Source organism: Atractosteus spatula, chromosome 18, assembly GCF_055471065.1.
Source record: "Atractosteus spatula isolate fAtrSpa1 chromosome 18, fAtrSpa1.hap1, whole genome shotgun sequence".
NCBI lineage: Eukaryota > Metazoa > Chordata > Actinopteri > Semionotiformes > Lepisosteidae > Atractosteus > Atractosteus spatula.
The window spans coordinates 13,173,755-13,196,590 of record NC_142723.1 but is presented as its reverse complement, the minus strand read 5'-3'; the positions used below and the strand labels follow the sequence as shown (position 1 = coordinate 13,196,590).

Here is a 22,836-nt window from a genome sequence, read left to right as displayed (position 1 = left end):
TCCAGTTTCCTCTCCTCTGTACCCAACAGTCAACTGTCAGTATATTACCATCTATAGAAATCCGTGGTAGGTCAAGCAGGGGGCTGCATCAGCAAGTGTAGGCTGCAAAGGAACAAGTAAAAGTTTATTCCACTGCTGAAAAGAGAAGAAAAGAAACACAACGTTTCGGTTGTGGAGCCTTCTTCAGGTGTGGGAAGGAAAGTCGGTAGCTGATAAAGCATGGGAGAAGAGATCTAGAAAAAGATTTAGCAGAAGGCATAGTGGGTCACAGAAATCTGTGGTCTGTGGCCAAGTGTTGCAAAGGGCACGACAGCAAATAAATTAACTAGCTGACTGCCAGACTGACTATCAGGGGCATTCTTCTAATTTTTTAAGTAGCCAGGAAAAGGTGAAGCAAACAACATATCGAAAGCCAGACAACATGCATTTGTATGCTCATTCGGGGCAGATCCTCTTTCAACCTGACATCCGCAACGCCACGGACCAGGACTCAGAGCATCAGCAACTCACAACGTCAGTCCGTTGACTACACGTCCCACCCCTGCCCACATGCTTTCACATAGGTGACATGTGACCATTGAGCTGCAATGAGTTTTTACAGGCACGAGAGCACTAAAGCCCACTGTGGTTCATATTCTTTTGTGGATTTTTCATCCTAAAACGAAAACACGGCCTTTATCATTCCTGCGGTGGAGCACCGGTTGAAATTGTTCTTAAGGAGCGACTTTGGCTTCGCTGGTGGTTTTTCTAGTACAAGATCAATCAATCGATCAAGAAAGTATACTGTACGTTTATGTGTTTACATATACTGGGACAATGTTCTAAAACTTTACATGTATGTAACTAAACACACAAAGTCAACAGTCTAAAACATGCCACATTTTACAAGCTGAACCTACAATAGAAATGCTCAAACATCTTTTCTTGTTTCCCTGAGGTATTTCCTGCAGTCTAAGCACTCCAGTACACATTGGGATCATTAAGCTGCTCGAGGCGGCTCTGCCATTTTCCTTGGTATCTGTACAGCATGGCGTCCCTCCAGAACTGAAATGACAGGCTTGCAGATCCTAGAGTGGGCTGCGCAAAACCGCACTCGCAATGCAAAAGGGCTCCGGCTGCCGACTTGTGAAGCGAAGAAAGAAAATGGAATCGCTGCCCATTCCTCAGCGCTGTCAGGGAGCGCTCCACTCGCCACACTCGGGAAATCCGAGCTCGTTGCAGGAATGAGCCAAAGAAACCTCAGACCCACTTGACGGGGTGCCAGTTATGGACATTTTCTCAACAAAACAAATACCCAGCAATATTTGGACAGGTCACTTTCCATGCAGACAACAATGCCAGTGAAGACGGTGTATCTAGAAAGGTTTAATCCTCCCGCCAGCAGGAGAAACCAGCACCAAGAACATAAACGAGACAGCAGGCCATCTTAAAGTAGGGATGTTTTCTTCCAGAAAGCCCTAATGTATCATAATTGCAAATATTTTCTGAAAGAAATATACCAAGTGGCTTTTGTCAAGCTCTCAGGACCGAACACAGCAATTAAGTTAATTACATCTCCTTTGATTTTTCTGGCAATTCCTGGGAAAATTGTTCTGGGGCAGAGTTAAAAAGGTAATATAAATAACAACAAAACAGCAGAAAAAAAAAGTGTCTTGGAGCATTCTGAGAAGATGCTTTTTCAACATTCCAAGGAATGCCTTTTTTATAGTTTAGCTGAAGGAACAACTGTTTATATTGTGTGTTTCTACATATCTAATGATGCTTAAAATCGCTGGAGTTATTGTGCTGAAAAAGATCTCATTCCTGTCTCCCATCAGCAGCGCTGTTGAAAACTGGCAGCTGGGCACCAAGCTGCAGTACCAATACCTCTGTCTCTCGGTCACAGCCTCTGTACGGACAGAAGGACACCTGGATCACACTGCTTCGGATCTGTGGGGCTGTACACTGGTGTCGGGGGATGGGTGGTACAGTATGACTGCACCCCTTCCCACACCTGGAGGTACTAGCTCAGTCCTTGATTTTAACCCTCAGCTGCTCAAGGGTCTGGCTGAAGCTGCTGTTCTTCAAATCCAAGCCCTGGGGTCTTCAGTCTAGATAAGTGATGAGGTGCAAAACCAAGGTCACGACTGTAGTCTTTAAAAATCCCAGGGCATTTCTCGAAAAGAGTAAGGGTGTTACCTAGGCATTCTGGCCAAATTTCCCCCTGGACTTTACGAATCATGGCCTCCTAATAATCCCCATCTATGAATTGGCTTCATTACTCTGCTCTCCTCCCCACTGATAACTGATGTGTGGTGAGCGTTCTGGCACACTATGGCTGCTGTTGCACATTGGTGGTTGTGGAGGGGAGTCCCCATTACCAGAAAAGCACTATATTAGTGTAAGGAACTACTATTATACTTGCATCCAGTGAAAAAATACAAACTCTTGGCCTTTAATGACCTAATTGAAGAATATAGGGCAACAAGTTTGATTGTTTTCATTAAACAATTAGAACTAGTGCCACAGGCAATTGATTGCCATGCTTGAAAGGGAACGATGACCCAAACTTTCTTTGGGGATTCATTCCAGTGCTAATTACCCACCTTTATTAAGTCTGCCATTTGTTAGTCAGGCAATGGAGCGGCCAGATACAGAACTTGTGCCTTTTAATTACGCCATCAGGCCCAGCCTGGAGCATAGTCTGGTAGCCCAAAGGTAAGCAATCACAGGCAAGTCAAGCGTAGGAGGTTGGGGGTGTTAAAGGCTTGGACAAAAAGATTGTCTGGAAAACATTTTCAAGCTCAAAAGTGAAATAAAATATTTGTTTCTCATTAGATTCATGTGTTTGTGCATATGAACAGAACAAAGGTCTGCAAATGAGAGGGTACCGTTCGTCCCGTCTTGCTCATTTGGTAGTTTAGTACCTGAGTGAATCTACGTCTAGCCTTTTCCTAAGGGTGCCCAGAGTTGGGCCTGACTGGCAAGCTGAAAGCTGTTCAGGAAGCTGCTCCAGATGCCCACTACTCCTTGAGTAAAGAGCGTTTTTTATTCTCCATCCTACAGTACATGAATTCCCCTTAAGATTCCAATTGCGCCCCTGTGTCCTTGTTTCACTAGAGTGTGAAACATTCCCCTAGATTGAGCCTTTGGGTTTCATACACTCAATCTGCCCGCCCATATCCAACGGTTCTTTGAAACCAGAAATATTGTTTTTCCCTTTTATGTAGTATGATGCCCAAAATTGAGCTCAATATTCTGGATGAGGCCCTACTAGTTAGTATATTTTAGCGTTTAAGTGTCCTTGTTGAGCTGGGGTGTCCCGTCAAAGAAAAAAAAACAATCAGATCAGTGAGGAATGAATACTGATATGCAGGAAACAAGTCAGTTACTCTCTGTTTGGGGAAGGGGTTGGGCACTCTAGACATCTGAGGTCTTTTCATCAGCAGCGGTAAAATGGGGTGGGGGGGGGGAGACTCCTCAGGACCCAACAGTAGACCGCGATAGTATTGGGTTTCGAGACGGAGAGGAGGGAGCGCAATGAAATTCAACGCGATTTTGAAGGAGAATGAGGGAGATGGGGAGTCTTGTCATTTGCACTCATTAGTGGCTTTCGGAGCTAATCTCAATAATCCTGAAGTTCAAAAAACCTGCTTGTGCTCCTTTTCCCAAAAGAAGGAATACAAAAGACTGAAGGGGAAGAGGGAGGGGAGAGCAGACAGGCCACCACTTAAATACTTAATGAGGACCATTTACTTGGGTTACCCTCAGCAACCAAAGCACTGCCAGCAAGAATTCCTGTGCCATTCTTCCAGAGGTATAGGTGGCGAGTGGGTTTGTGAGTCTGGGTGCGCGTGAGGGCAGTTCTTTTTTTTCTTCAGGGGGAAGGTGGGGAGGGGGGTGTTTTTCCACAAGTTGTCAGGTATAGAACGGGCTTGGGAAAAGTTTTCCTTTGTCGCGCTCTCTTCTGTTTTGGTTGGTTTTTAAAGGTGGAAGCCTTTTTCGCTCTTATTGACCCCCCCCCCCCCACCACCACCGTCTCCAGTTGGCAATAGCGTGCCGGCTGGGGGTGCGTCGGGAGGAGACAGAGCGAGAGAGAACGAGGGAGGGAGGGAAGGAAAGACAGACACGAAGAAGAAAAACCCGTGTTTGTGGGATGTGGAGGCAGTTTCGAGATGAGTGTCTGCGAGTTAGTGTTTTGTACCCACTTTCAGAAAACACTGTCAATAAATAACCTCTGACTCTGTGCGCAGAGAGACACAGAAGACTAGTAGGTGGTAATGGTATTTGCCATCTGAAATGCAGTGCAATGCCAAGATATCCTGTTTCACCGCAGTGAAGACATTCCTGACACCACCCTGAAAGCCACTATACTGTATACTGGGAAGTTAATTGTATCTTGTATTAAACACCATTGGTGCGGGCTAATCAACCTTTTCTCTCAGCACTATATATAGATTTTCTCACCCAAAACACAAATGGATTTAGAGAGAAAAAAAGGTTTTTTCTCTCCTCACTTTCAAAATTGTCGGTTGATTTTAGGGTAGGCCGTCTCACAGTGCGTGTCGTCCACTGCAGACTGAAGGCCTGCATAAAGATAACCGCTTATCTTCCAAATCATGAGACAGCTGGTGTTTAAGACGGGGCTGGAAGGAGAGGAAGTGTCATGGCTTAGCTAAATTACTCGTTCTCCTGAAGCAGTGCAATTTGGGGCATCTACAGTGCTATTATCTCAGTGTCTGTCACTCAACGCACACTTAAAGGGTGACTGGCTACATAGTGGGAGAAAGAGTATGCACAAATATCTACATGGCAGCATCCACACGTCCAATTTTTAATCTTGTGTTGCTAAGCCGTTATGTTATTTTCTAGATTGCAGCTTTTGAAAACACAAGACTGCCTCACCAACTACTGTACAGCACTATGATTGAGCATCCACCTACAACACACAGCACTCTCCAAGATACAATGTGGCGCTTTAACTGATATCTCTCAGCACCAATACATAATGGCACAATATTTCTGCCCCTGTAGTAATAAGTAATTTGCTTATTGTAGGATCTCCTTTAACAAATGTAGTCGATAACCGTTGTTAAAGGTCACTGACCCTAAGGATCCCATGCTGTAAAGTTAAAAGCACACAGTGTGAGTCAGAAGTTCTCATTAAATTAAACTGTTCTGTTAACCGGGTACTTATGGTTTATATTGTCAAGGATATTACATCTGGACGCAAGGTTTAATAGGATTATGTGAGACTGAAACCTTTCAGCAGGATTGGAGATCTTAATGACACCACAGTAGGACTAGTCTCATATGTGAAAGATCATGCATATTAATGTCATTGGAATTTGAGAAATGGTCGACTTTTTACGTTTCCTTCTCTATGAGGACCAAGCCACACACAATGATAAGAAGCACCTCTAACAGGGTCAGCTAAGAGACCTGACAAACTGTGCACTTTAGTCCAATATTATAATACCCCTGTCATTCTGTTTCCATACTGTCCTTCCAATACAAAATAAGAGCAAGTAAGGCATACAGTAACGAGTGATTGTGATCATATTAATCAAGCATGATATGACAACTAAAGTGGAATACAGCAGCCTGGTCTTATGAATTCATGAGCAATACATACACATGCCATACAGTACCTAATCATAAGCACTCCTATCAGGTTCAGCTGGCGTTGTACTTATACAGGAGAACATGTTCTAATAACAAGAAACGACTTGCCTAACTGTTTATATTCACAAGAATACGACAGAAATTGTAATGTGGGTATACAAAAAAAAAAAGGTATTCTAATTCAGAAAGGGATGCTTAAGTATAGCCAGTCTCGGTATGAAGACAGATGTCACTTTCGAGGATGGATTTTGGGTGGTTTGAGTTCTTGGGGTATGAAAGGTCAGATAAATAAGCCACAGTATCGTGCAGCTGCCGGTCACGGCTTTAGTCAGACCTGATAAGGGTCACGGAAGCGAGCTAGAATGTTGCCGAAGGCCTCAGCGACGTATAATTTTAGACCCTGCTGCTGGCTCGTCTTTGTGCTTCAAGCTCCAGTATAGCAGCGCAGTCAGTCGGATAGCCCGTGCAAGGAACAGGACTGGACTAGGCCCTGTACTGTAGCTGGGCAGTGCCATCTGGTGTTTGATCTCTCCAGCTTTCTCGCTGACTAGGAAATCAATTCAAGGTAAAAGGTGAGGATTAGGATTTTTTTCTTTAGTTACGGTTCTACATTATCATCTGATGTGTCCTATTAAAATGGAGAAGACACAAGATTTAAAACTGGTGTGAATCTGTAGCGGATTCTCTACGTTTTAAGCCACTGAATATACAGTAACAGAGCTTTTTTTTTTCCGCACTGTTCAATGTTCTCAGAATATATCCCATCGGCATTTAAAATACCCCGAAGCCATGATCTGCAAAGGTTACTGGGTAAAACGGCTGGGATTTCCAAAGGGGACAGTTGTGTGGCCGCAACAGATACTACTGGTGGCCATCCTGAGAGCAAATGAGCACACTGGTTTAACGTGCGGGAACAGGACTGCAGCAGAAAGAGTCAAAAAAAGATATCGGGGGAAACTGCAACGGCTCAGCAAAGTTTCTTTTTCAATCAATACGAGATTGAAGCTTAAGCCACTGCAGACCACACAAGGCAGAGCGAAAGCAAGGATAAAGCTGTGAGTGTGTGCGCTGTCTACCGGCAACCACTGACCCTCGCTGTAAGCCAGCCTGGACTGAGGAAAAAGTCGGCATTGGTGATGTTCCTGCAGCTCTGACACCAGCGCTGATCTATTACTGTTAATTTACAGACCAGCAGAAAAAGTACAGGAAAATGTTTTCCATACATCATTAGAAAGGCCCCTTTTAACTCTGCACACACAGATAGGCAGGCAGAGAGGCATGCTGTAACTAATCATTTGAGTTTTAAGACCGCTACATGTTTTGAATCTCTAATATTATTACTATAGGTTAATTGTTCTCTGTAACAATAAATTATCAACTAGTACAAATTACACACGGGCACAAAATGCTGTCTAAGAGCAGCAACACACCAGACCCTAATGACAAGTTAATGAACAGCACTGAAGAACATTGCCTAGTTTAGCAATAATGCCTGAACTGGTTAGGGATTTGAGCAGATCCGACTGCTTTCTGGGACTCTGCGTGCCATCTCTAGCCTGGCCCGAACCTTACAGAGCAAATGCCAAATTAGAACACACAGCATTAATAATACCACCGACAGCACTGCTCAAGTTGCCCAAGTTTCGATAACTATATAACATGAAAGATCCACTCGGCAAGGTGCTTTCTGTGATGCAAATATCTGTTATCTGGCAAGACCGTGACAAAAACCAATTCCAAGGGGCCTCTGTCATTGTTTTGAGTGACAGGCACTCTTTTTGACAAACACCAGAAATGTATAATTAGCAAGGAAACATCCCAGAGATTCAATTATCTTCAAGGCTACCATTTAGTTTCACCGGACTGGGGTAACCACTCAGGGAACGGAATTAACCACATTTGGCCAATAGATGGGGACATACAACACTTTTTTTTTAAACGTTTCACAGATCGATCTTTAAGCTGTGAAGATAAAGCAACAGAATTTACAGAGCTCGCTTATGACTGCTGTCTATGTCGTCAGCAGTCAGCAGTAACAGAAAACCCAGGTTGAAAATGGATGCAAAATCCTACCAGAACTTGATTTTGGTATAGGGCCTGGTTTCAGTGCTGTAGTAATATCGCACCACAGCACCCTGCATACAGTTTTCCACTGATTGCATATGGACTACATTTATTGCTGTAATTCACTCCCTCTTAGACTCTGACATAACTATGTGTCCATATTAGAGATCACATATGGGTATATTGAGGTACCAATATTAGGCTACTAGTTGAAGTTTAAAATATTACTGACCGCAGTTTTAATGCCCCAGTTTGCTTAAGCATTCACTATTGCATGATTCCAATCAAGCAATCAAAAGCAATCAAAGAACAGAAACAAAACGTGAGAACGAGGAGATGTGAGGAATTCAATTCCTTGCTGGCTATCTACATCCATTTCTTCCATTCTTCACACAAAGTGCTGATTGAGCCACCCCAGGCATTCAGGATGTTAATTTTTGGCTCAGTAGGAAGCGATTCTAACCTCTTCCTATTAAACAATAATCAGAAAACCTGGTCACACACCTCTGAGAAGCCACTTCACAAGAAAAATGTCAGAGAGATCCCTGGACTATTTAACAACTCCTGCCCCTCTCCAAACACAAACATTTGTACAGGGCGAAGCTCATCTCCGTACACACGTTTTGTAGGTCTTTTTCTAAAGGTCAAAATGTAATCCAATTTAATTGTGTCTCTTGTTTATTTTCAGTCTCACGGCGGCTGTATTCCTGAACAGTGGCTTACAATCCACAGCCTGGAAGAGCATCCGAATATGTGCAATTTACAAATGATGCCCGGCAGAAGCATTTAACCATGAATTATCTGCACGCGTTAAACACTGTCTTATTCCATTCCAAAGCAACACACAAGAAAAACTGTGGCTCTGAAAAAGCTGCTCTGAAACAGGACAGAAACTGAGACGCTGAAAAAAGTGAATCTGTGTTATGTTAACATCGTCTGAGGTTACTGATGGTGTCCGATATAAGAATGTAAGTACAGCTACTCCATTGGTTATTGGTAGCTAATTCGCCAAGGATCTCATCCAAACATTTCTTGAAAGAAGTCAGAGTACAGGCTCCAACAACGTGGGTGAGTAGCCTGTTCCATTCACCCACAACCCTTTGGGTAGCGAAGTGCCTCCTGATCTCAGTTTTGAATGCATTTTCACCTGTGTCCTTTGGTTCATTTTATTTTGACTGTTCATTCTGAAGAAGTTCACTGGTTTGACTTGTTATTTGACTTGTCCCTGCCCTTTAGAATATTAAATACTTGTATCATGACCCCTTTTATTCAGTTCTGTTCAAGATAAAGGTTCAGTTTCTTCAGCTTGTCAGCATTGTACTTTCCCCTAAGCCCTGGAATATATGTAGCTGCTTTGATATGATGATACCAGGGAAGTATTTTTCTTAAGGGAAAAGAATCTCATCGCTTTCATGATCCAATTCCAGATGAGGCCCTCATTAAAAGCAATTATCGGCATATTTGCTATGGTAATTTTAATCGACCCATCAGGATGTCCTATTTAAAGCACAAGGGCAGCTTGTTTTTCTGCCCATTTTCCCAGTCATTCAATGAAGCAAAGATAGTGGCATGACAAAATGTTGCACGAAAACGGCCAAGTCACAAGCTTCACGTTCCACTGAGGGAAGAGAGTGGAGGTAAAGCACAGCAATTCTCAGCTCATTGTCTCTGTAGTGACAGCCACAAGTTCTGAGAGCTAGAAGCACTTAAAACAAGAGAGAACTCTTTGCTCAAAATGCTCTGGGATTCCCTTGTGGGTATTCACAGTGTGAATACGTACTACTGTCACAAGAAACACTGCTCTTTAAAACTTACCATTACAAATGGTTTAACGAGAAATCAGAGTGGATCGCAAAGGTTTCCCACAAAAAAAAAAAGATGAAATTCAAATACCCAGCTACTTTAATTTTACACAACAAAACTCAATTATAAACTTCTGCAGGTTGGCTTGATCACGGACCTGTCTGCTCGAGGAAGCTTGAAATTGGGTTTCTGCACACTGACAATTAATCCAGGGAGACCATGTTGGGAGTCCCATCCAGCCAAAGAAACGGGCTAGTCTGTCTCCAGCAGGGTTCCAATAATGACAACGATGAGTTATTCGCTTCAACTGCAAGTACCAACCAGGGCAAAAACAAGCCTGACCATTGACAGTGTCTAATATGCAGAACCTTGGCAGGAATTGCAACTGGCCACAGCCCACATACACAACTGGGACAGCAGATGCAAAGGCAGCTGTTTCTCCCTACACGACAGGTACTGTATGGGGGACTGTGAAGAATATCTGTTCCGTTAGCAGATGCAGCCCAGGTGCCCAAGCTCTTTCCATGAAACAGGAACAGCACCAGCAGGCAAGTCACCCTTACAGCACAAGTGAGATTCCGGTACTGTACTTCTCCAGAGATCAAGCAGAATGGCCATTAGGAAATCCCTTTCTGTACAGTGTATAGATATGTCTATGTGACAATATATCACAGACTTCTATTTATAAAGCAATCAAGAGCAAAAGAGCTGGACCTGCTTTATTAAAACGTGGACTGGAAAATCAGGTAATTAACGGTAGCAGTAAGAGAAATAGGCTAACACACCCTTATCTTGGTGTGCGCTGTATTTATATGCCTCAAGTGGGGCCTATTGCAGATGATCGTACAGAGGGGCTGACATTTATACCCCCCTATTCTGAGGTTCTGTGAGGGAAACTGGACAATTCTGTTAATTTCAGGTTTACAGTTTTTTGGAATTATTGTTTCAGTGTAGTTCCCGACAGGAGAAAAAAAAACAAGAAGAAGAAACGGACAGGCAAGGGTAGCTCCAACAATATGGCGAACAGCATCACAAACATGAAAGGAGGTAGGACAACAAGCTGCGTTTCTTTGCTATTTGATCCTTTAACGGAGAAAATGCTGAAGTACTCACCATGTTTGTGGCTCCCTCACCTTGAAAAGCTTAGGAGAGCCAACCTAAACGCATCTTGCTCAATCCAGCCCTTGGGGTTTCCTCGTCGCTTTTGTAATCGCTTCTATTGTCAGAGACTTACACTGACAAAAACGTGTCATAGCCCAGTGCTTAGAATGGGCAATATGCCCCCACTCACACCACCTCATTTAGGAAGATTAAGATCTGCTGTGGACCTTAGGGCACTTAGGACACTGTAGTGCAAATGTTGTTAAACAATCAATATTTCTTCAGAAATCACAGTATGTGATATCTACAGGATGCTTAACATGGGTTTTGTATTTTAATAGGCTTGTGTCATTATTAGTTGTTAGGTAATGTTGCACAGCCCCTCCATCGTGTGTCAGCTGGACATCAGGCTTATCTTGTGCCCTAAGGATACAGAGGAAGACGTGTAGAGCGTTTTAGCACTACCAGCCTTCATGGGGTGTCTGTCCTGCCTGAAAACAAGCGCACGTGCAGGTAAAACAAAGCCGTCTCCACACCCGCAGGGATCACAGGATCTCAGCTGACAGGAGTAGTGGAGCAGTCCAGGTGCTCCCAGACATTAGGTTCCTTAACCCCAGAGACCTGGCTCTGCTTTGAAGGTGGACATTTATCCTCTATCTCCCAGCAGGAATGCTCACCTTTTGGCGAATTAGAAGTTCTCAGAGGTGTTGTTCTAAGGCACAGATGCAAAAAGCATGCAGAGGTTAAGCAAAATAAGCTTTTAGCCCCTGCATTTCCAAACTGAGTCACACAGCAAACGTGTTTAAACCCAGTTGATGTTGCACCACAAGTTTTAGGAACGGGTACCTTTGCTTTGATGAAATAACCATTGGATACACATGAGATCCTGGGCAACTGAAGTGAGATCTGGAAAATGAATTTGTGTGCATCACAGGAATGTCATACCGCTCTCCACTGCCCTGCATTCATAGCGTAATTAACTCAATCGCATTGTGTTGGTTTGATGGTTAGGTCACTTTGCTCCTTTTTAATTTTCAACAGATCAACCTTTGCATATTGGCAGAAAGTTTAAAATACTGCTCTTCAAGTCACTTCCCATGATCCCAGCAGGTCCAGCAAGGGCATTGCAAATGCTATCTCACTCTCGAGATGTGCAGACAGCAGAGCAGCCCTTGCGCAAAAAGTCACACTATAAACAGAGCAGACAAAATCAATATAAGTACAATCCGCAAAAGTCAGTCGTGCTTTGTGACAGTTAAGTTATATTTCACATGCACCTGTCTGATTAAGTTCCGCCTAGATACAGTACAGCCACAGCCTAATACTGGGCTCTTCAGACTGTACAGATTCCAGTTTGGGGAAAAATCAGACAGCCTTGTGATGCGGCAAAAATGGGGTTCTCCCAGCAGGATTCTGGGGAGAAAATAAACAACCCGCGCTGGGGAATTATAGTAATTAGCAGCAGAGCTGCTCTTCAGCTGGAGCTGGAGAAAAACAGTAACTAGCAGCAGAGCTGCTTTTCAACCAGAGCTAGGACAGTGGCTGTGACAAGCAGTGACAATGTCTCTTCCTGCAAGGGGCTGGGGAAAACTAAAACTAAACAAGAACCCTTCCACTGTAGTATAGCATGGCTCTTCGGGCTTCCTAGCTCAACTCTCATGCTGGAAAACGTACACAGCCTTCACCAGGAGACTGGGGTGATCTGGCAGATCAGGGTGTCCTTGGACTCTGCTCCTGGTCTACCCCCATCTCCTTCCCTGCTCGGCAATCCATTTATCCTGTCTGGAGCAGGATGCACAGCTGATACTGCGCCACCGATTGCCGGTGTCCTGTGGAACAGCCTGTTATCTGCACGTCACTATCTTGATGAGGGGTAAGCTTTGAAAAATAAAGATATAAGCCACAGGAAGAGCCATGCCTCATGAGACACATGCCTAGTCATTCTGTTAGTGCTACTAAAGAGGTTGCAAGGATGGCAGGCTCATGCTGTTTTTTCATACTTTGTTCCTGACTTTTGCGTACAACGTCAAACACTCATCTTAAACGTCCCTGATGCATGGTGATGATTGGCTCAAGATGCCAAGAATACAGATGTACTGAAAGAGACCTTGGACAATCTTACAGGCGGTCCCATTAACCTATTTTACTTTGAAGAATCAATGACATAAAAAATTGAAACACGTCACAGAGTTACTTATCCACATACAAACACAGCAGGATCACTACAAAGATGAAAGACTTCACTCATGATAAAAAAAAAAACTCAAACGCCCCCCTGTGGCCTGAAGAGACAGTAACGTGGCTATTGCATTCAACCGTTCTGGAATAGCTAGGTAACATTCACCTGCAAACTCTCCTTTTCCAAATAACCTGAGCTGGGCTCTGTACTGCAAATGAGCTGGGACCTGTCACTGAGCAAACTAAACCGTGTTCTGCATTCCTTCCAAGGTCACTGCAGCAGTACAGTCAGCATCCTGGATCTGAATGAAATAAATGGTCTTGGTCAAAGTCGAATCATAAAAAAAGCTTATCTTTAACTGCAGCTATGCAAATGCATGCAGGTGCACAACAGAGACTGCAGCTCGTTTTATTCCAAGGCAAATATTTCGATAGGAAGTGCAAATTAATGTAGTTAATTACCCACTCAGCTGCAGGGCAAAAACTCACACATGCTTACGCTTATTATATATAAATGTGAAACAGTATACAGTATGTCACGTTACTTTCCGCATAAGTTAAAAAAGCCAGAATTGCTAGATCAGCAAAAATGCACAACTTTCATAAGGGAAAATATTTGCCTTCGGTAAGAAAAGTACAATAATATTTCATTCTTTCAGCTATTGTATGGAGTTGAGCAGCACAAGTTAGCTGTACAAGTCCAGATATACTGTAGTACTTTTTTTTCCTGAGAAACTGCCGTCAATGTCAGTGTGAGTAATTTCTCCACCACTTCTATTAGACTTCACTGTGACTGGCAGCAGTACGATGCTTTGGGGAATTTCAGAGCACGTTTCCGAGTTAATAAGCCCGAGCTCTGTCCTGCCACACAAAAATTAAAAAACTAAATGAAGTACCAACAGGGACTGTCTAGAAATAGACTAGAGTGATGTTAATCTCTCAGCTCACACTAGGAGATTGAAAAGGTGTCTCCTCGGTGATAAAGAATGGAAAGAAAGAAAACGCTAAGTTCTGGTGTTTGCTGTGGAGAATCATTTTAATCATTTCTCAGCTCTGTGCACCTTTCCCACATACCGAAGTCCTGTCCCAGGTTTAAGGATCTGCGCCTGAGCTTGTAACCACATGCGGGAACTAATTACATTTCTTAAACAAACCAAGACTTATCCTTTCCCGGTTCAAATCTTGCTTGCAAAGCTGTCCACATTGGCCAAAATGCTCCCAGGCTAGACAAGACTGTAAACAGAATCTAACCTACTGCAAAAACAGAAGAAAGGATGCGGGTTCCCTTCAAAATAGCCACTCATTGCCTGCATCAACAAAGGCATTAAAAAAAAAAACAATTAGTCAACACTAAAATCGTTTGTGGAACAGGCTGGGTCTCTAGGGACCTGGGTAAAACTTTGCGTGCCCGTTTACCCTCGCATGTTTAATCCACTGCAGCCTTGCGGCGAAAAATAATGACGACAACAGATTTTGCAGAGGAAAAAAAAGGCATCGATTTTTAAAATGAAAGGAAATGATTGGGGGAAACATTTTTCGCATCAGGTATACTGTAATTACAACAGAATACAGCTTAAAAAGCCATTAACTGGGAAAATAAAGAGAGAGGAAATAGATTACTACTGTATAATGCATGTTTTGTTAAGAATGCACGGCAAATACTGGGAAGCTTTATTTACTTTATTCTAATCCGGCCCAGATTTCTGATCTAACCAACACCTGATCATATACTGTACGTTCAAGTCCACACGGCTGAGCCTTGCATATCAAACTTGCATTTTAAAATAAAAGGTGACACATAGTTCTAATAAACCCAAGGCAAATCAATCCAGACACTACCACGTTATTGCCTGCCAGGACTGTAAAGTCATGTCAAAAGACATTAGACCACAAAGGTGAATGATGACCAAAGCTCTTCTCCAAAAGAATCAAGGTGTGAATTCAGTGTGCCACTGAAAAGAACTGAAACTCGGCCACAGAGCTTTCAGTTGCAAGACTGAATAAAGAATTGCTGTTTTGAGTTTCGCCACACATAAATAAAACTCTTTTTTTTCCTCACCGAACTCTTGAGTCATTGTCTGTAGCTGAATTATTATTCTATGAAGGTATCGCACTCATCACACTTGAAAACTGTATAAAACTGGCAATCTCGCGTATCTAACAAACCCCTCCTCCCCCCCAGTATAAGCTCATCTTGTATAAAACACTCGCCTGATGACTTAAAGACACCAGAATATTCAACAAAGGTGCAAACAGGCCAGTTGAGGCTTCTACAGTAGGTTGAAATAAAAGAGTAGATAATAATTCCATGGAAATCTTGGGGGTGGAACATGTCAGAAATCACTGTGCTGGTTTATTTTATTTCTATGTGTCTGCCATGGGGGTTGCAGACAGAGAGAAGTTTGTAAAACATAATCTAAATAATCTAAACCCCGGCATCCTGGCCAAATTTCCCATTGGCCCTTACCAATCATGGCCTCCTAATAATCCCCATCTATGAATTGGCTTCATTACTCTCTGCTCTCCTCCCCACTGATAGCTGATGTGTGGTGAGCGTTCTGGCGCACTATGGCTGCCGTCGCATCATCCAGGTGGATGCTGCACATTGGTGGTGGTGGAGGGGAGACCCCATTACCTGTAAAGCGCTTTGAGTGGAGTGTCCAGAAAAGCGCTATATAAGTGTGAGCAATTATTATTATTATTATTATTATTAAATGAATTTTCTCTGGACGAATATTGCTTGTTATTCCCATGCAGTACCCCAAGTCCCTAGAGTGAAAGAGCCACGCTGTCTTTGAGGGAACATCGTGTTATCTTCACGGGGAAGGTGCTAAGAACGTTAATGATGTCGAACACCGCAGCTAAAATAAAAGTCACCCGGCACTGAAGAGTATGCAGTGTCATGCACCCGAGACACCACAGGGTCACAGTATTCTTACTAGCCAGGTAGTTCTTCATTTAGATTAGCGTTTTTAGGAGAAAAGTGCATTCTGAGCTGACAAACTGGTACAGGCGAAAGGGTGGACAGGAAACCACACGGATCATGGGACATGCCACACTCCTTACCCCAAAGCAGAAGCGACTCATCACGTACAGGGTTGTCCCCATGAGGCTGGAGAGAGAGTACAGTGTGACCCAGGCAGTTTAGGAGAGCACAGTGTGACCCAGGCAGTTTAGAAGAACGGATCAGTAGCCCTTTACGGCTTCACAGCCCACACAGAGTCCTGGGCCTGCTCAGACCTGAGCGAGAGCATTGTTTTTGTTGTCTTCATAAAGAGGTTGGAGCGTGTCAAAACGTTGATTTCTCCCTGACGGCGCAAGATGCTCTTCATCCAGAATGCAGCTGCTGAAATGTTTTACAGGCCAGAGCCGGTGGCATCAACATTGTCCACTAAAAGTTATTCCCTGAAGCGCGTTGGCATCATTTTGCGCCTTTCAAAATTGCAAGAAACGTGTTTAAATTCCATTTATTCTCTAGTCCAGCACAGCATGCAGGCAGTAAAGGCAGTGAAAAGAACTTAATAACCAGGTTACGTGTTTGCGAGTGTGTTTTTTTTGGAGTAATGGCTGAGGTTTTTAAGGTCTGAATTTTAAAAAGGTACTGTACAATCAAACAAGCTCTCAGAGCACTTCAGCATTATTAAAACCTGTTTTTAAAAAAGGACAAACAAATGAGTGAGAGCACCTGTCAGTGCAATATTGTATTCTGAGGCATACAGTCTCCAAATAAAAATTGTCAAAATAAAGCAAGGAAAATTCTCACTCACACAAGGCGATGCAAGAGGGGGTCTAGAACTCATTCAACTTATTTCTTAGGAAGAACCCATGCTTTCTGCGGGTCAGATACAGAGCCTGACTGATTCTCTTTCAATCTTAGCATCTCAGAGGTGTGACTTTCTTGGCTTTTTCCATTTCTCTGCCCATGAAGATCAACCTCCCAGCTGTGTACGTAGCGTGGGCCTATAACGGCACTGCCGCCTAATGACTGAGTACTTCTTCTATGCTTCACATTAAAAAACAGGGTCATGTGGGTAAGACTAATTACTTTCAGCTCATCAACACCTCATCTGCTCACTTTCAAAGAGCTCCAACCACAGCTAAAAAGATACTACTTCTGGGACAGCAGCAAAATGGCATCTGCATTTCCACTAGAATTTAATTTACTCCCTTCACAGTGGTTTACACAGGCCACTGTTCCATCACCACCCTCTGGGTACTGTATCTCTGCTTAGGTATTATGAAGGCTGTGTTTCTGAGTAGTCATCAGCTGTGTGCTTTAAAAGCAAAGAAAGGGGACGTCAATCATTCTGCTGCTACACACAGAAGTTGTAAATGAAGCCTCAGTCTCTTGGCTGCTGATCAGATCCTTTCAAGAGCAGAGATACAGCCTAAACATAAACACTGCCTTTAGAGTGGAAAGTGCCCTTAATTATCGTTCTCGTAGCCTGTTTGATACACCGGCCACACCGACAGTGGAAAACCGTTGATGCCAGCTCCTCTGCGTGACTGTCCAAGGCACTAAAGCAGATGGGCCTTGATTTTGAGGATTATAACGAGCAAATAATGAACGCCGTCTATTTCTCCAGCCAAGAACGTTACTTGGTTTTCAGTTTAGAGCCATTTGCCCAGATTTGGCAGAGGATCAGAATGAACGTGTGGATGCAGGAAACGGTCTTCGTGACCGTCTTAGAAAACTGTTCCTTCACTTACTTTGAGCTATACACTCCTGGGTGCTGGTCAGCTCACTTCACGACCAGAGTTATAGTACCAGCACAGCCCCAGCTTTCTCGCTGATTCTGCCGTCCAGTCGAAGGAGCCTTAAATCATTGCCATCATCGCTTGTTTGGAAGAGAAGCTGCCTGTTGAAAATAAGTACAGCTCTACGCTGTGGAAACCAACATCTCCTCACGTATCATAACAATCCACAGACCACTGAAATCTTCTTTATATCCTTTAGCTCTGGGAAATGTTTTCCAGGAAAATAGGCAGGGTGCAAAGACACATTTTTCAGCCTTTACATGTCCAATATTCACTGTGGAACTAAAAGGTTCTCATATCCTCTCATCTACCCTTCAGCTCTGAAGTCACTAACGCTCCTCTGTTCACAATAGACTATCATATTCCCAAGCCTGGGTATTTAAGCCCTAATTACAATGCTCCTGCTACTAATGAGCCAAAGCAAGGGTTTACTGTTACAGTGTTCAGTATCCAAGTACAATGAAGGTTTTTAAATTATTAATTAGTCCCTCTTCTAATGAGCTCGGTGGCCACCAGTCTGAAACGGAGTACAAACTACACAAAAGACAATCCAACCTGAGACACAAAAGTAGTCATTATTGTTTTCATTATCCTGGAACACCAGGAGGTAGAGATGGAAAGGACTGTGGATCAGTTACCCCAGCTTTGACGAAGAGAGGGGCTTTTCACAGGCCAATATAATAATAATAAATTTATACTTACCTTGTCATTACAGTAAATCTCTATATGCTTAAAAAACAGAAGTCAAGAAACTTAAAAATTACTAAGAAGGAAAAAGAGAGGTAATCAAGCAATTTCTCGTACTGGCCGTTGATAGGCTTGAAGGGATACAAGATCTCTTTTAAAGGTCTAGCATTGGCTTCTACTCTTTGACCGAACCAGATTTCAAATGATATACATTAATTTGAGTATTACATCATTGAATTGAAACTCCAAATGTCACAATCTTATGATCTGGGGTATTTATTGGAACTTCATCTGCTGTCGGCAGTCCACAACACAAGATGATACGATCTCTATTTTTCTACAGACAAAATGCTTGTTGCAACATGAGAACAGCTCTAACATTCACCTGCTCCCTCTCTTCACTGCTGTGATCTGCTGTGCGGTTTTATGGGAAATACACGATCCCCAAAGGGAAAGATTCAGTCTCCCTTAGGTCTTTTTCACACAGTATAGCACTGCTGCACATGTATTCCATTCCATTACTACAAAAGGCGATTTGCTACAGAATCTCAAATGGAGCTCCAGAGTTGTCTGTGTTCTGCATGTTCTTCGAGCATAGCTTTAGGAAAACAGTCTAAAGAAAATATGTACTCCACAATTTAACGCAGCTCTGAGTAAGCAATAACCTCCGACTGGATTTCATTTCTGTGCTGATCCTCAGGCCAGGGAAGACTGTCTACTGGGCTCCACAGGGGGCCAACGCCTTCTTGTGATTTTATGAAGAATTAATTTACGCTGATCGGCTGTCATCCCCAGCCAAAACATAAACTGACTCATTACATTGCTGCTAAAGAGGAAAATCTGTGATAGCAGGCTTATAGGCTGAGTCACCGTGCATATGTTGTGTGCCTAACTAGGCAGAAGGGTCACCTATTAAAATAGTCCTTCAACAACTCGTGTAAGGCTGGTTTCACTGATCAGCCAAGTGGTGAAAAGACATCACACAGATCTTTGGAGCTGCCTGCCAACAGAAACCTGATTCACTGATCATCAAGCCAAACAACCCGGAGAAATGCACAGAGGAGCCACCCCGAGATTGAATCATACATGGAATTTTTAAGTTATATTAAGAGACAGGGCTGACATTCTGAAGACAGCCGCCCCAGGACTCGGGACCAGTACACACAAAAGGCTCCAGCACATGACATTATGCACGAAGAACCGGCCTCCCTCAGTGTCAGGCTCGCTGAATTAATTTAGAGCTTTCGACAGTATCCTAGAAATCAAATCTGACAGCTAAGGAAAGGCCTACATTATTATAAAAGTCTTGGTCTATACGAGAACACTAACATAGCATCAATACTAGCATAGCATTATGCTATAACTAGGCCAATATCCAGTGAAGGGAAAAAGCATCTGGAGTGCGATTAAGGTATGATGTTTAATGTGACCTAGACCTAGATCTCAGGTCCAGAGTCAGGTCAGCAGAACCACAGATAATGACCACAGAGAGTCAGGACCTCGGATTATGTCTCATCTGAAGGACGGCGCCTTTTTGTTTTACAGTACCGTGTCCCCGTCACTATACTGGGGCATTAGGACCCACACAGACCTCAGAGTGAGCGCCCCCTGCGGGCCCCACTAACACCTCCTCCAGCAGCAGCCTTAGTTTTTCCCAGGAGGTCTCCCATCCAGGTACTGACCGGGCTCACACCTGCTGAGCTCCAGTGGGCTGCCAGATGTGAACTGTAGGGTGACATGGCTGCTGGCGATGATCAACACCAGCTCAAACCAGGACCTGGAAGCTGGAGCCAGCAGCCTGGAGTTTTAAGCCCGAGCGATAAGGAAAGGGCACTTACGAACTTCCTCTTGAGCTTGCCCTTGGACCTCTGGGCCTTGCCCTCAGGGGCCGGGCTGCCGAACTCCACCAGGCCCAGGTGGTCGTCCACCGAGACGCTCTTGCGCAGGTAGGCGGCCCGCGAGCGGAAGTGAGAGAAGGGCGAGTGGGAGCGGGGGCGGGACTCGCCCGGCGGCCTGCGGCCGGCTTCCTCGCCCTCGTCATCGTCATCGTCGTCCTCCAGCCTCCAGGCCTCCCCTGTGAGAGAGGGGGTGAGGGGGGGAGGAAGAGGAAAAGACACAGGGAGGCAGGGGAAGAGGAGGAGAGTTGAGATGCAGAGATAGGGAGTGAGAAGGGAGGAGAGAGAAGAAAAATGCCTGTCAACACATAAGGCTGTATTCCGTTCACATCAGCTTAACAGGACTGGTTTCTCTAATCCTTGAAAATAAAGATAAAAAAAACCCACAAAATAAAACACAGAGGATCCGCTATTTTCCCAGCCCTTTATTTCTGGAAACTCTCCTCAGGGGACAGTGCATTATTTCTGCTAAGTGACTCAAGTATTGATGTGTGTGATGACAAAGTCAGAACCCAAATTGAATCAAAGAATTACATTCCTTAGCACCACTTAAAGCCCCAACGGATAGAAGAGAGAGAAAAAAAGCTCGATTCTAATGAAAACTCATAGCAGAATAGGCCAGATTTAGCTGGGAGGGAAGCTCTAGAATTAGTGACTTGAATTAGGAATGTGCCACGCATTTCTCTCAGGCTGAGATACACAACAGTGACACCAGTTGCTAGGCAACGCAAGGAGTTAAAGACTGGGTTTTCGATTTTAAATTTCTGGGCAATGGTGTAAAGGAAGAGGGTTAGAAAGGACAGAAGAGGCCCTTTTCCATACCGTGAAGGTAGCCTGCTGGCCTGCAGGTGAGAGAGGGGGGAAAAAGAGCTGAGACAGAAGCTTGATCTCAAGCGCAAATCCCAACAGTTAAGGGCAGACAAGCTGTCACTTGCTGTCACTGGTGCGCTGGTTAGATGTTCCTGAAGCCTGCGTTTGTGTTTTCATAGAGCTCCTCCGCATTCTTTTCTCGCTCTGTTCAAGTGCATAGACAGGCCTCAGTAGAGCAATTCCCCTAATTATCTTAGAGCGCTATCTTAGTTACACTGCAAGATTAGAGACTTTCAAGTTTAAAAAAAAAAACTCCCATAATTTCCACTTGCTTAAAGTAGAGCTTGCACAGCACAAACTTAATCATTTCCATCTCTTTCATTTCAAAATCTCGCTTTCAACTGAATACAAATGCTTTTCTCCCCCTTATCAAAGTCTTGTGCAGTTTAATAGCACAGAAAACCAATCTTCAAGACGCAGATATGAATGCTGTTGTAATAAAATCCCACCCTGGTCAACAAAGTGAATCCCCTGAATCGGAATATTCTCGGCTTTGCACCACAAAACTCTAAACAGACAAACAGGATCTAAAGGAGCTACATTTCATAGCACGAGGATAAAAACAAGGCTTAAAACAGCAAACACTTGTTGAACTAAAACAACTAAGAAAATCACGGACATAAAAGCAAACTGACCAGGGGTTTTTGAGGTGCTATGAAGTTCTTTACAGCTCATGACATGAGGTCTGTCTGCTCCATACTGGAGAGTGAGCTCTCCAGCAAAGAAAGCAATGTAATAAAACAAGGAATTAAACAAGGAATTAAATTCTCCAATAAGAAAAGACAAACATCTTCCTTTGGGAAAAAAAATACAATTCAGAATTTAAATCAGATTAAAAGGTCACAAAGATTTGCATACATCAGCCCCCTTTGCCAGTCGTCTTTGTGTCGGTATTAAGATGCACATTTTCACATTACATAATATGGATACAGTCCTAAGCTGTGCACTACTGACGGTGGCTGTAATTGGAGCTGTGTTCTGATGATAACACTGTTTAAAGAATGAGGATATGCTGTGGTTAATCATGGCTCTAGGCAGATTGGGGGTATTTTAAGGCACAGTACAACACCTCAGAAGATGCCAGGAAACCATTATGCTTTTATTCATTTTTTAATCATCATCTCAGAGCTTTTTTCTTTTTTTTTTCCCTCCTCTTGATTTTCAAGGAAGTGGTTTTGTAACACAATACACTGTAAATGGTCCTGTTCTGGCTTGGGAACGTTTCCCTGCCGATTTTGTGCTTTGTGGTCGTCATGAAACAGTGACCAGTGACCTTTTCTGGAGAATTAGCCTCACGGTTTAACATTGTAGAGGATCACTGTGGCCACTGTACAGAAGGGATTGAGCATGCAGGTGGTGCAGAATTCTGTAGGTTTTATGTAAAAAGAACATTTAATTAAAACGAATTGCATTCCCCCCTTTTAAACCATCTAAATTCAGAAAAAAAAGAAGTCGATGCCCACAAACTGAAAGATAATGTAACTACTGGATTTATTCCATTCTGCTGTTTTCAGGTCGGCCACATCAATAACTTACAGTACCTAGACGTAGTTGAATAACTATTCTGTAGCTACAGACTGCTGCAACACTCCGAGTAAAGAAGTGCCTTTTATACAGAAAGAGCTGTGCTTGGAGCCCATGTCTAGAAACGACAACATATCATCAGCGGAGCTGATGTATGACTCAAATGCAAGAAAACTGTTTTACTGCCAAAATGTACCCCATAAGGGATCATTTTCAATGTTCTTTTCTAAAGGACATGCTCAGAAAGCATGTAAATCAGTGTTATAAAACAGCAGCTATTACTGATCCTTTTTTTTTAAATTGACTATGTGGGAATGCTGACTTTGTTATGTTTTAAAATCCATTATTAAGG

The 22,836-nt window shown here is 43.4% G+C and overlaps 1 protein-coding gene across 2 annotated transcripts in view; it reads right to left on the bottom strand.

Moving 5' to 3' along the window:
• Positions 1-22,836, bottom strand: part of ankfn1b (ankyrin repeat and fibronectin type III domain containing 1b) — a 229,744-nt gene that overhangs the window by 153,563 nt on the left and 53,345 nt on the right. For both annotated transcript variants that reach the window (XM_088936773.1, XM_088936774.1), the window contains one exon: positions 20,034-20,269. In XM_088936773.1, the coding sequence (XP_088792899.1) occupies positions 20,034-20,269 (236 nt within the window). The remainder of the gene's footprint in view (positions 1-20,033; positions 20,270-22,836) is intronic.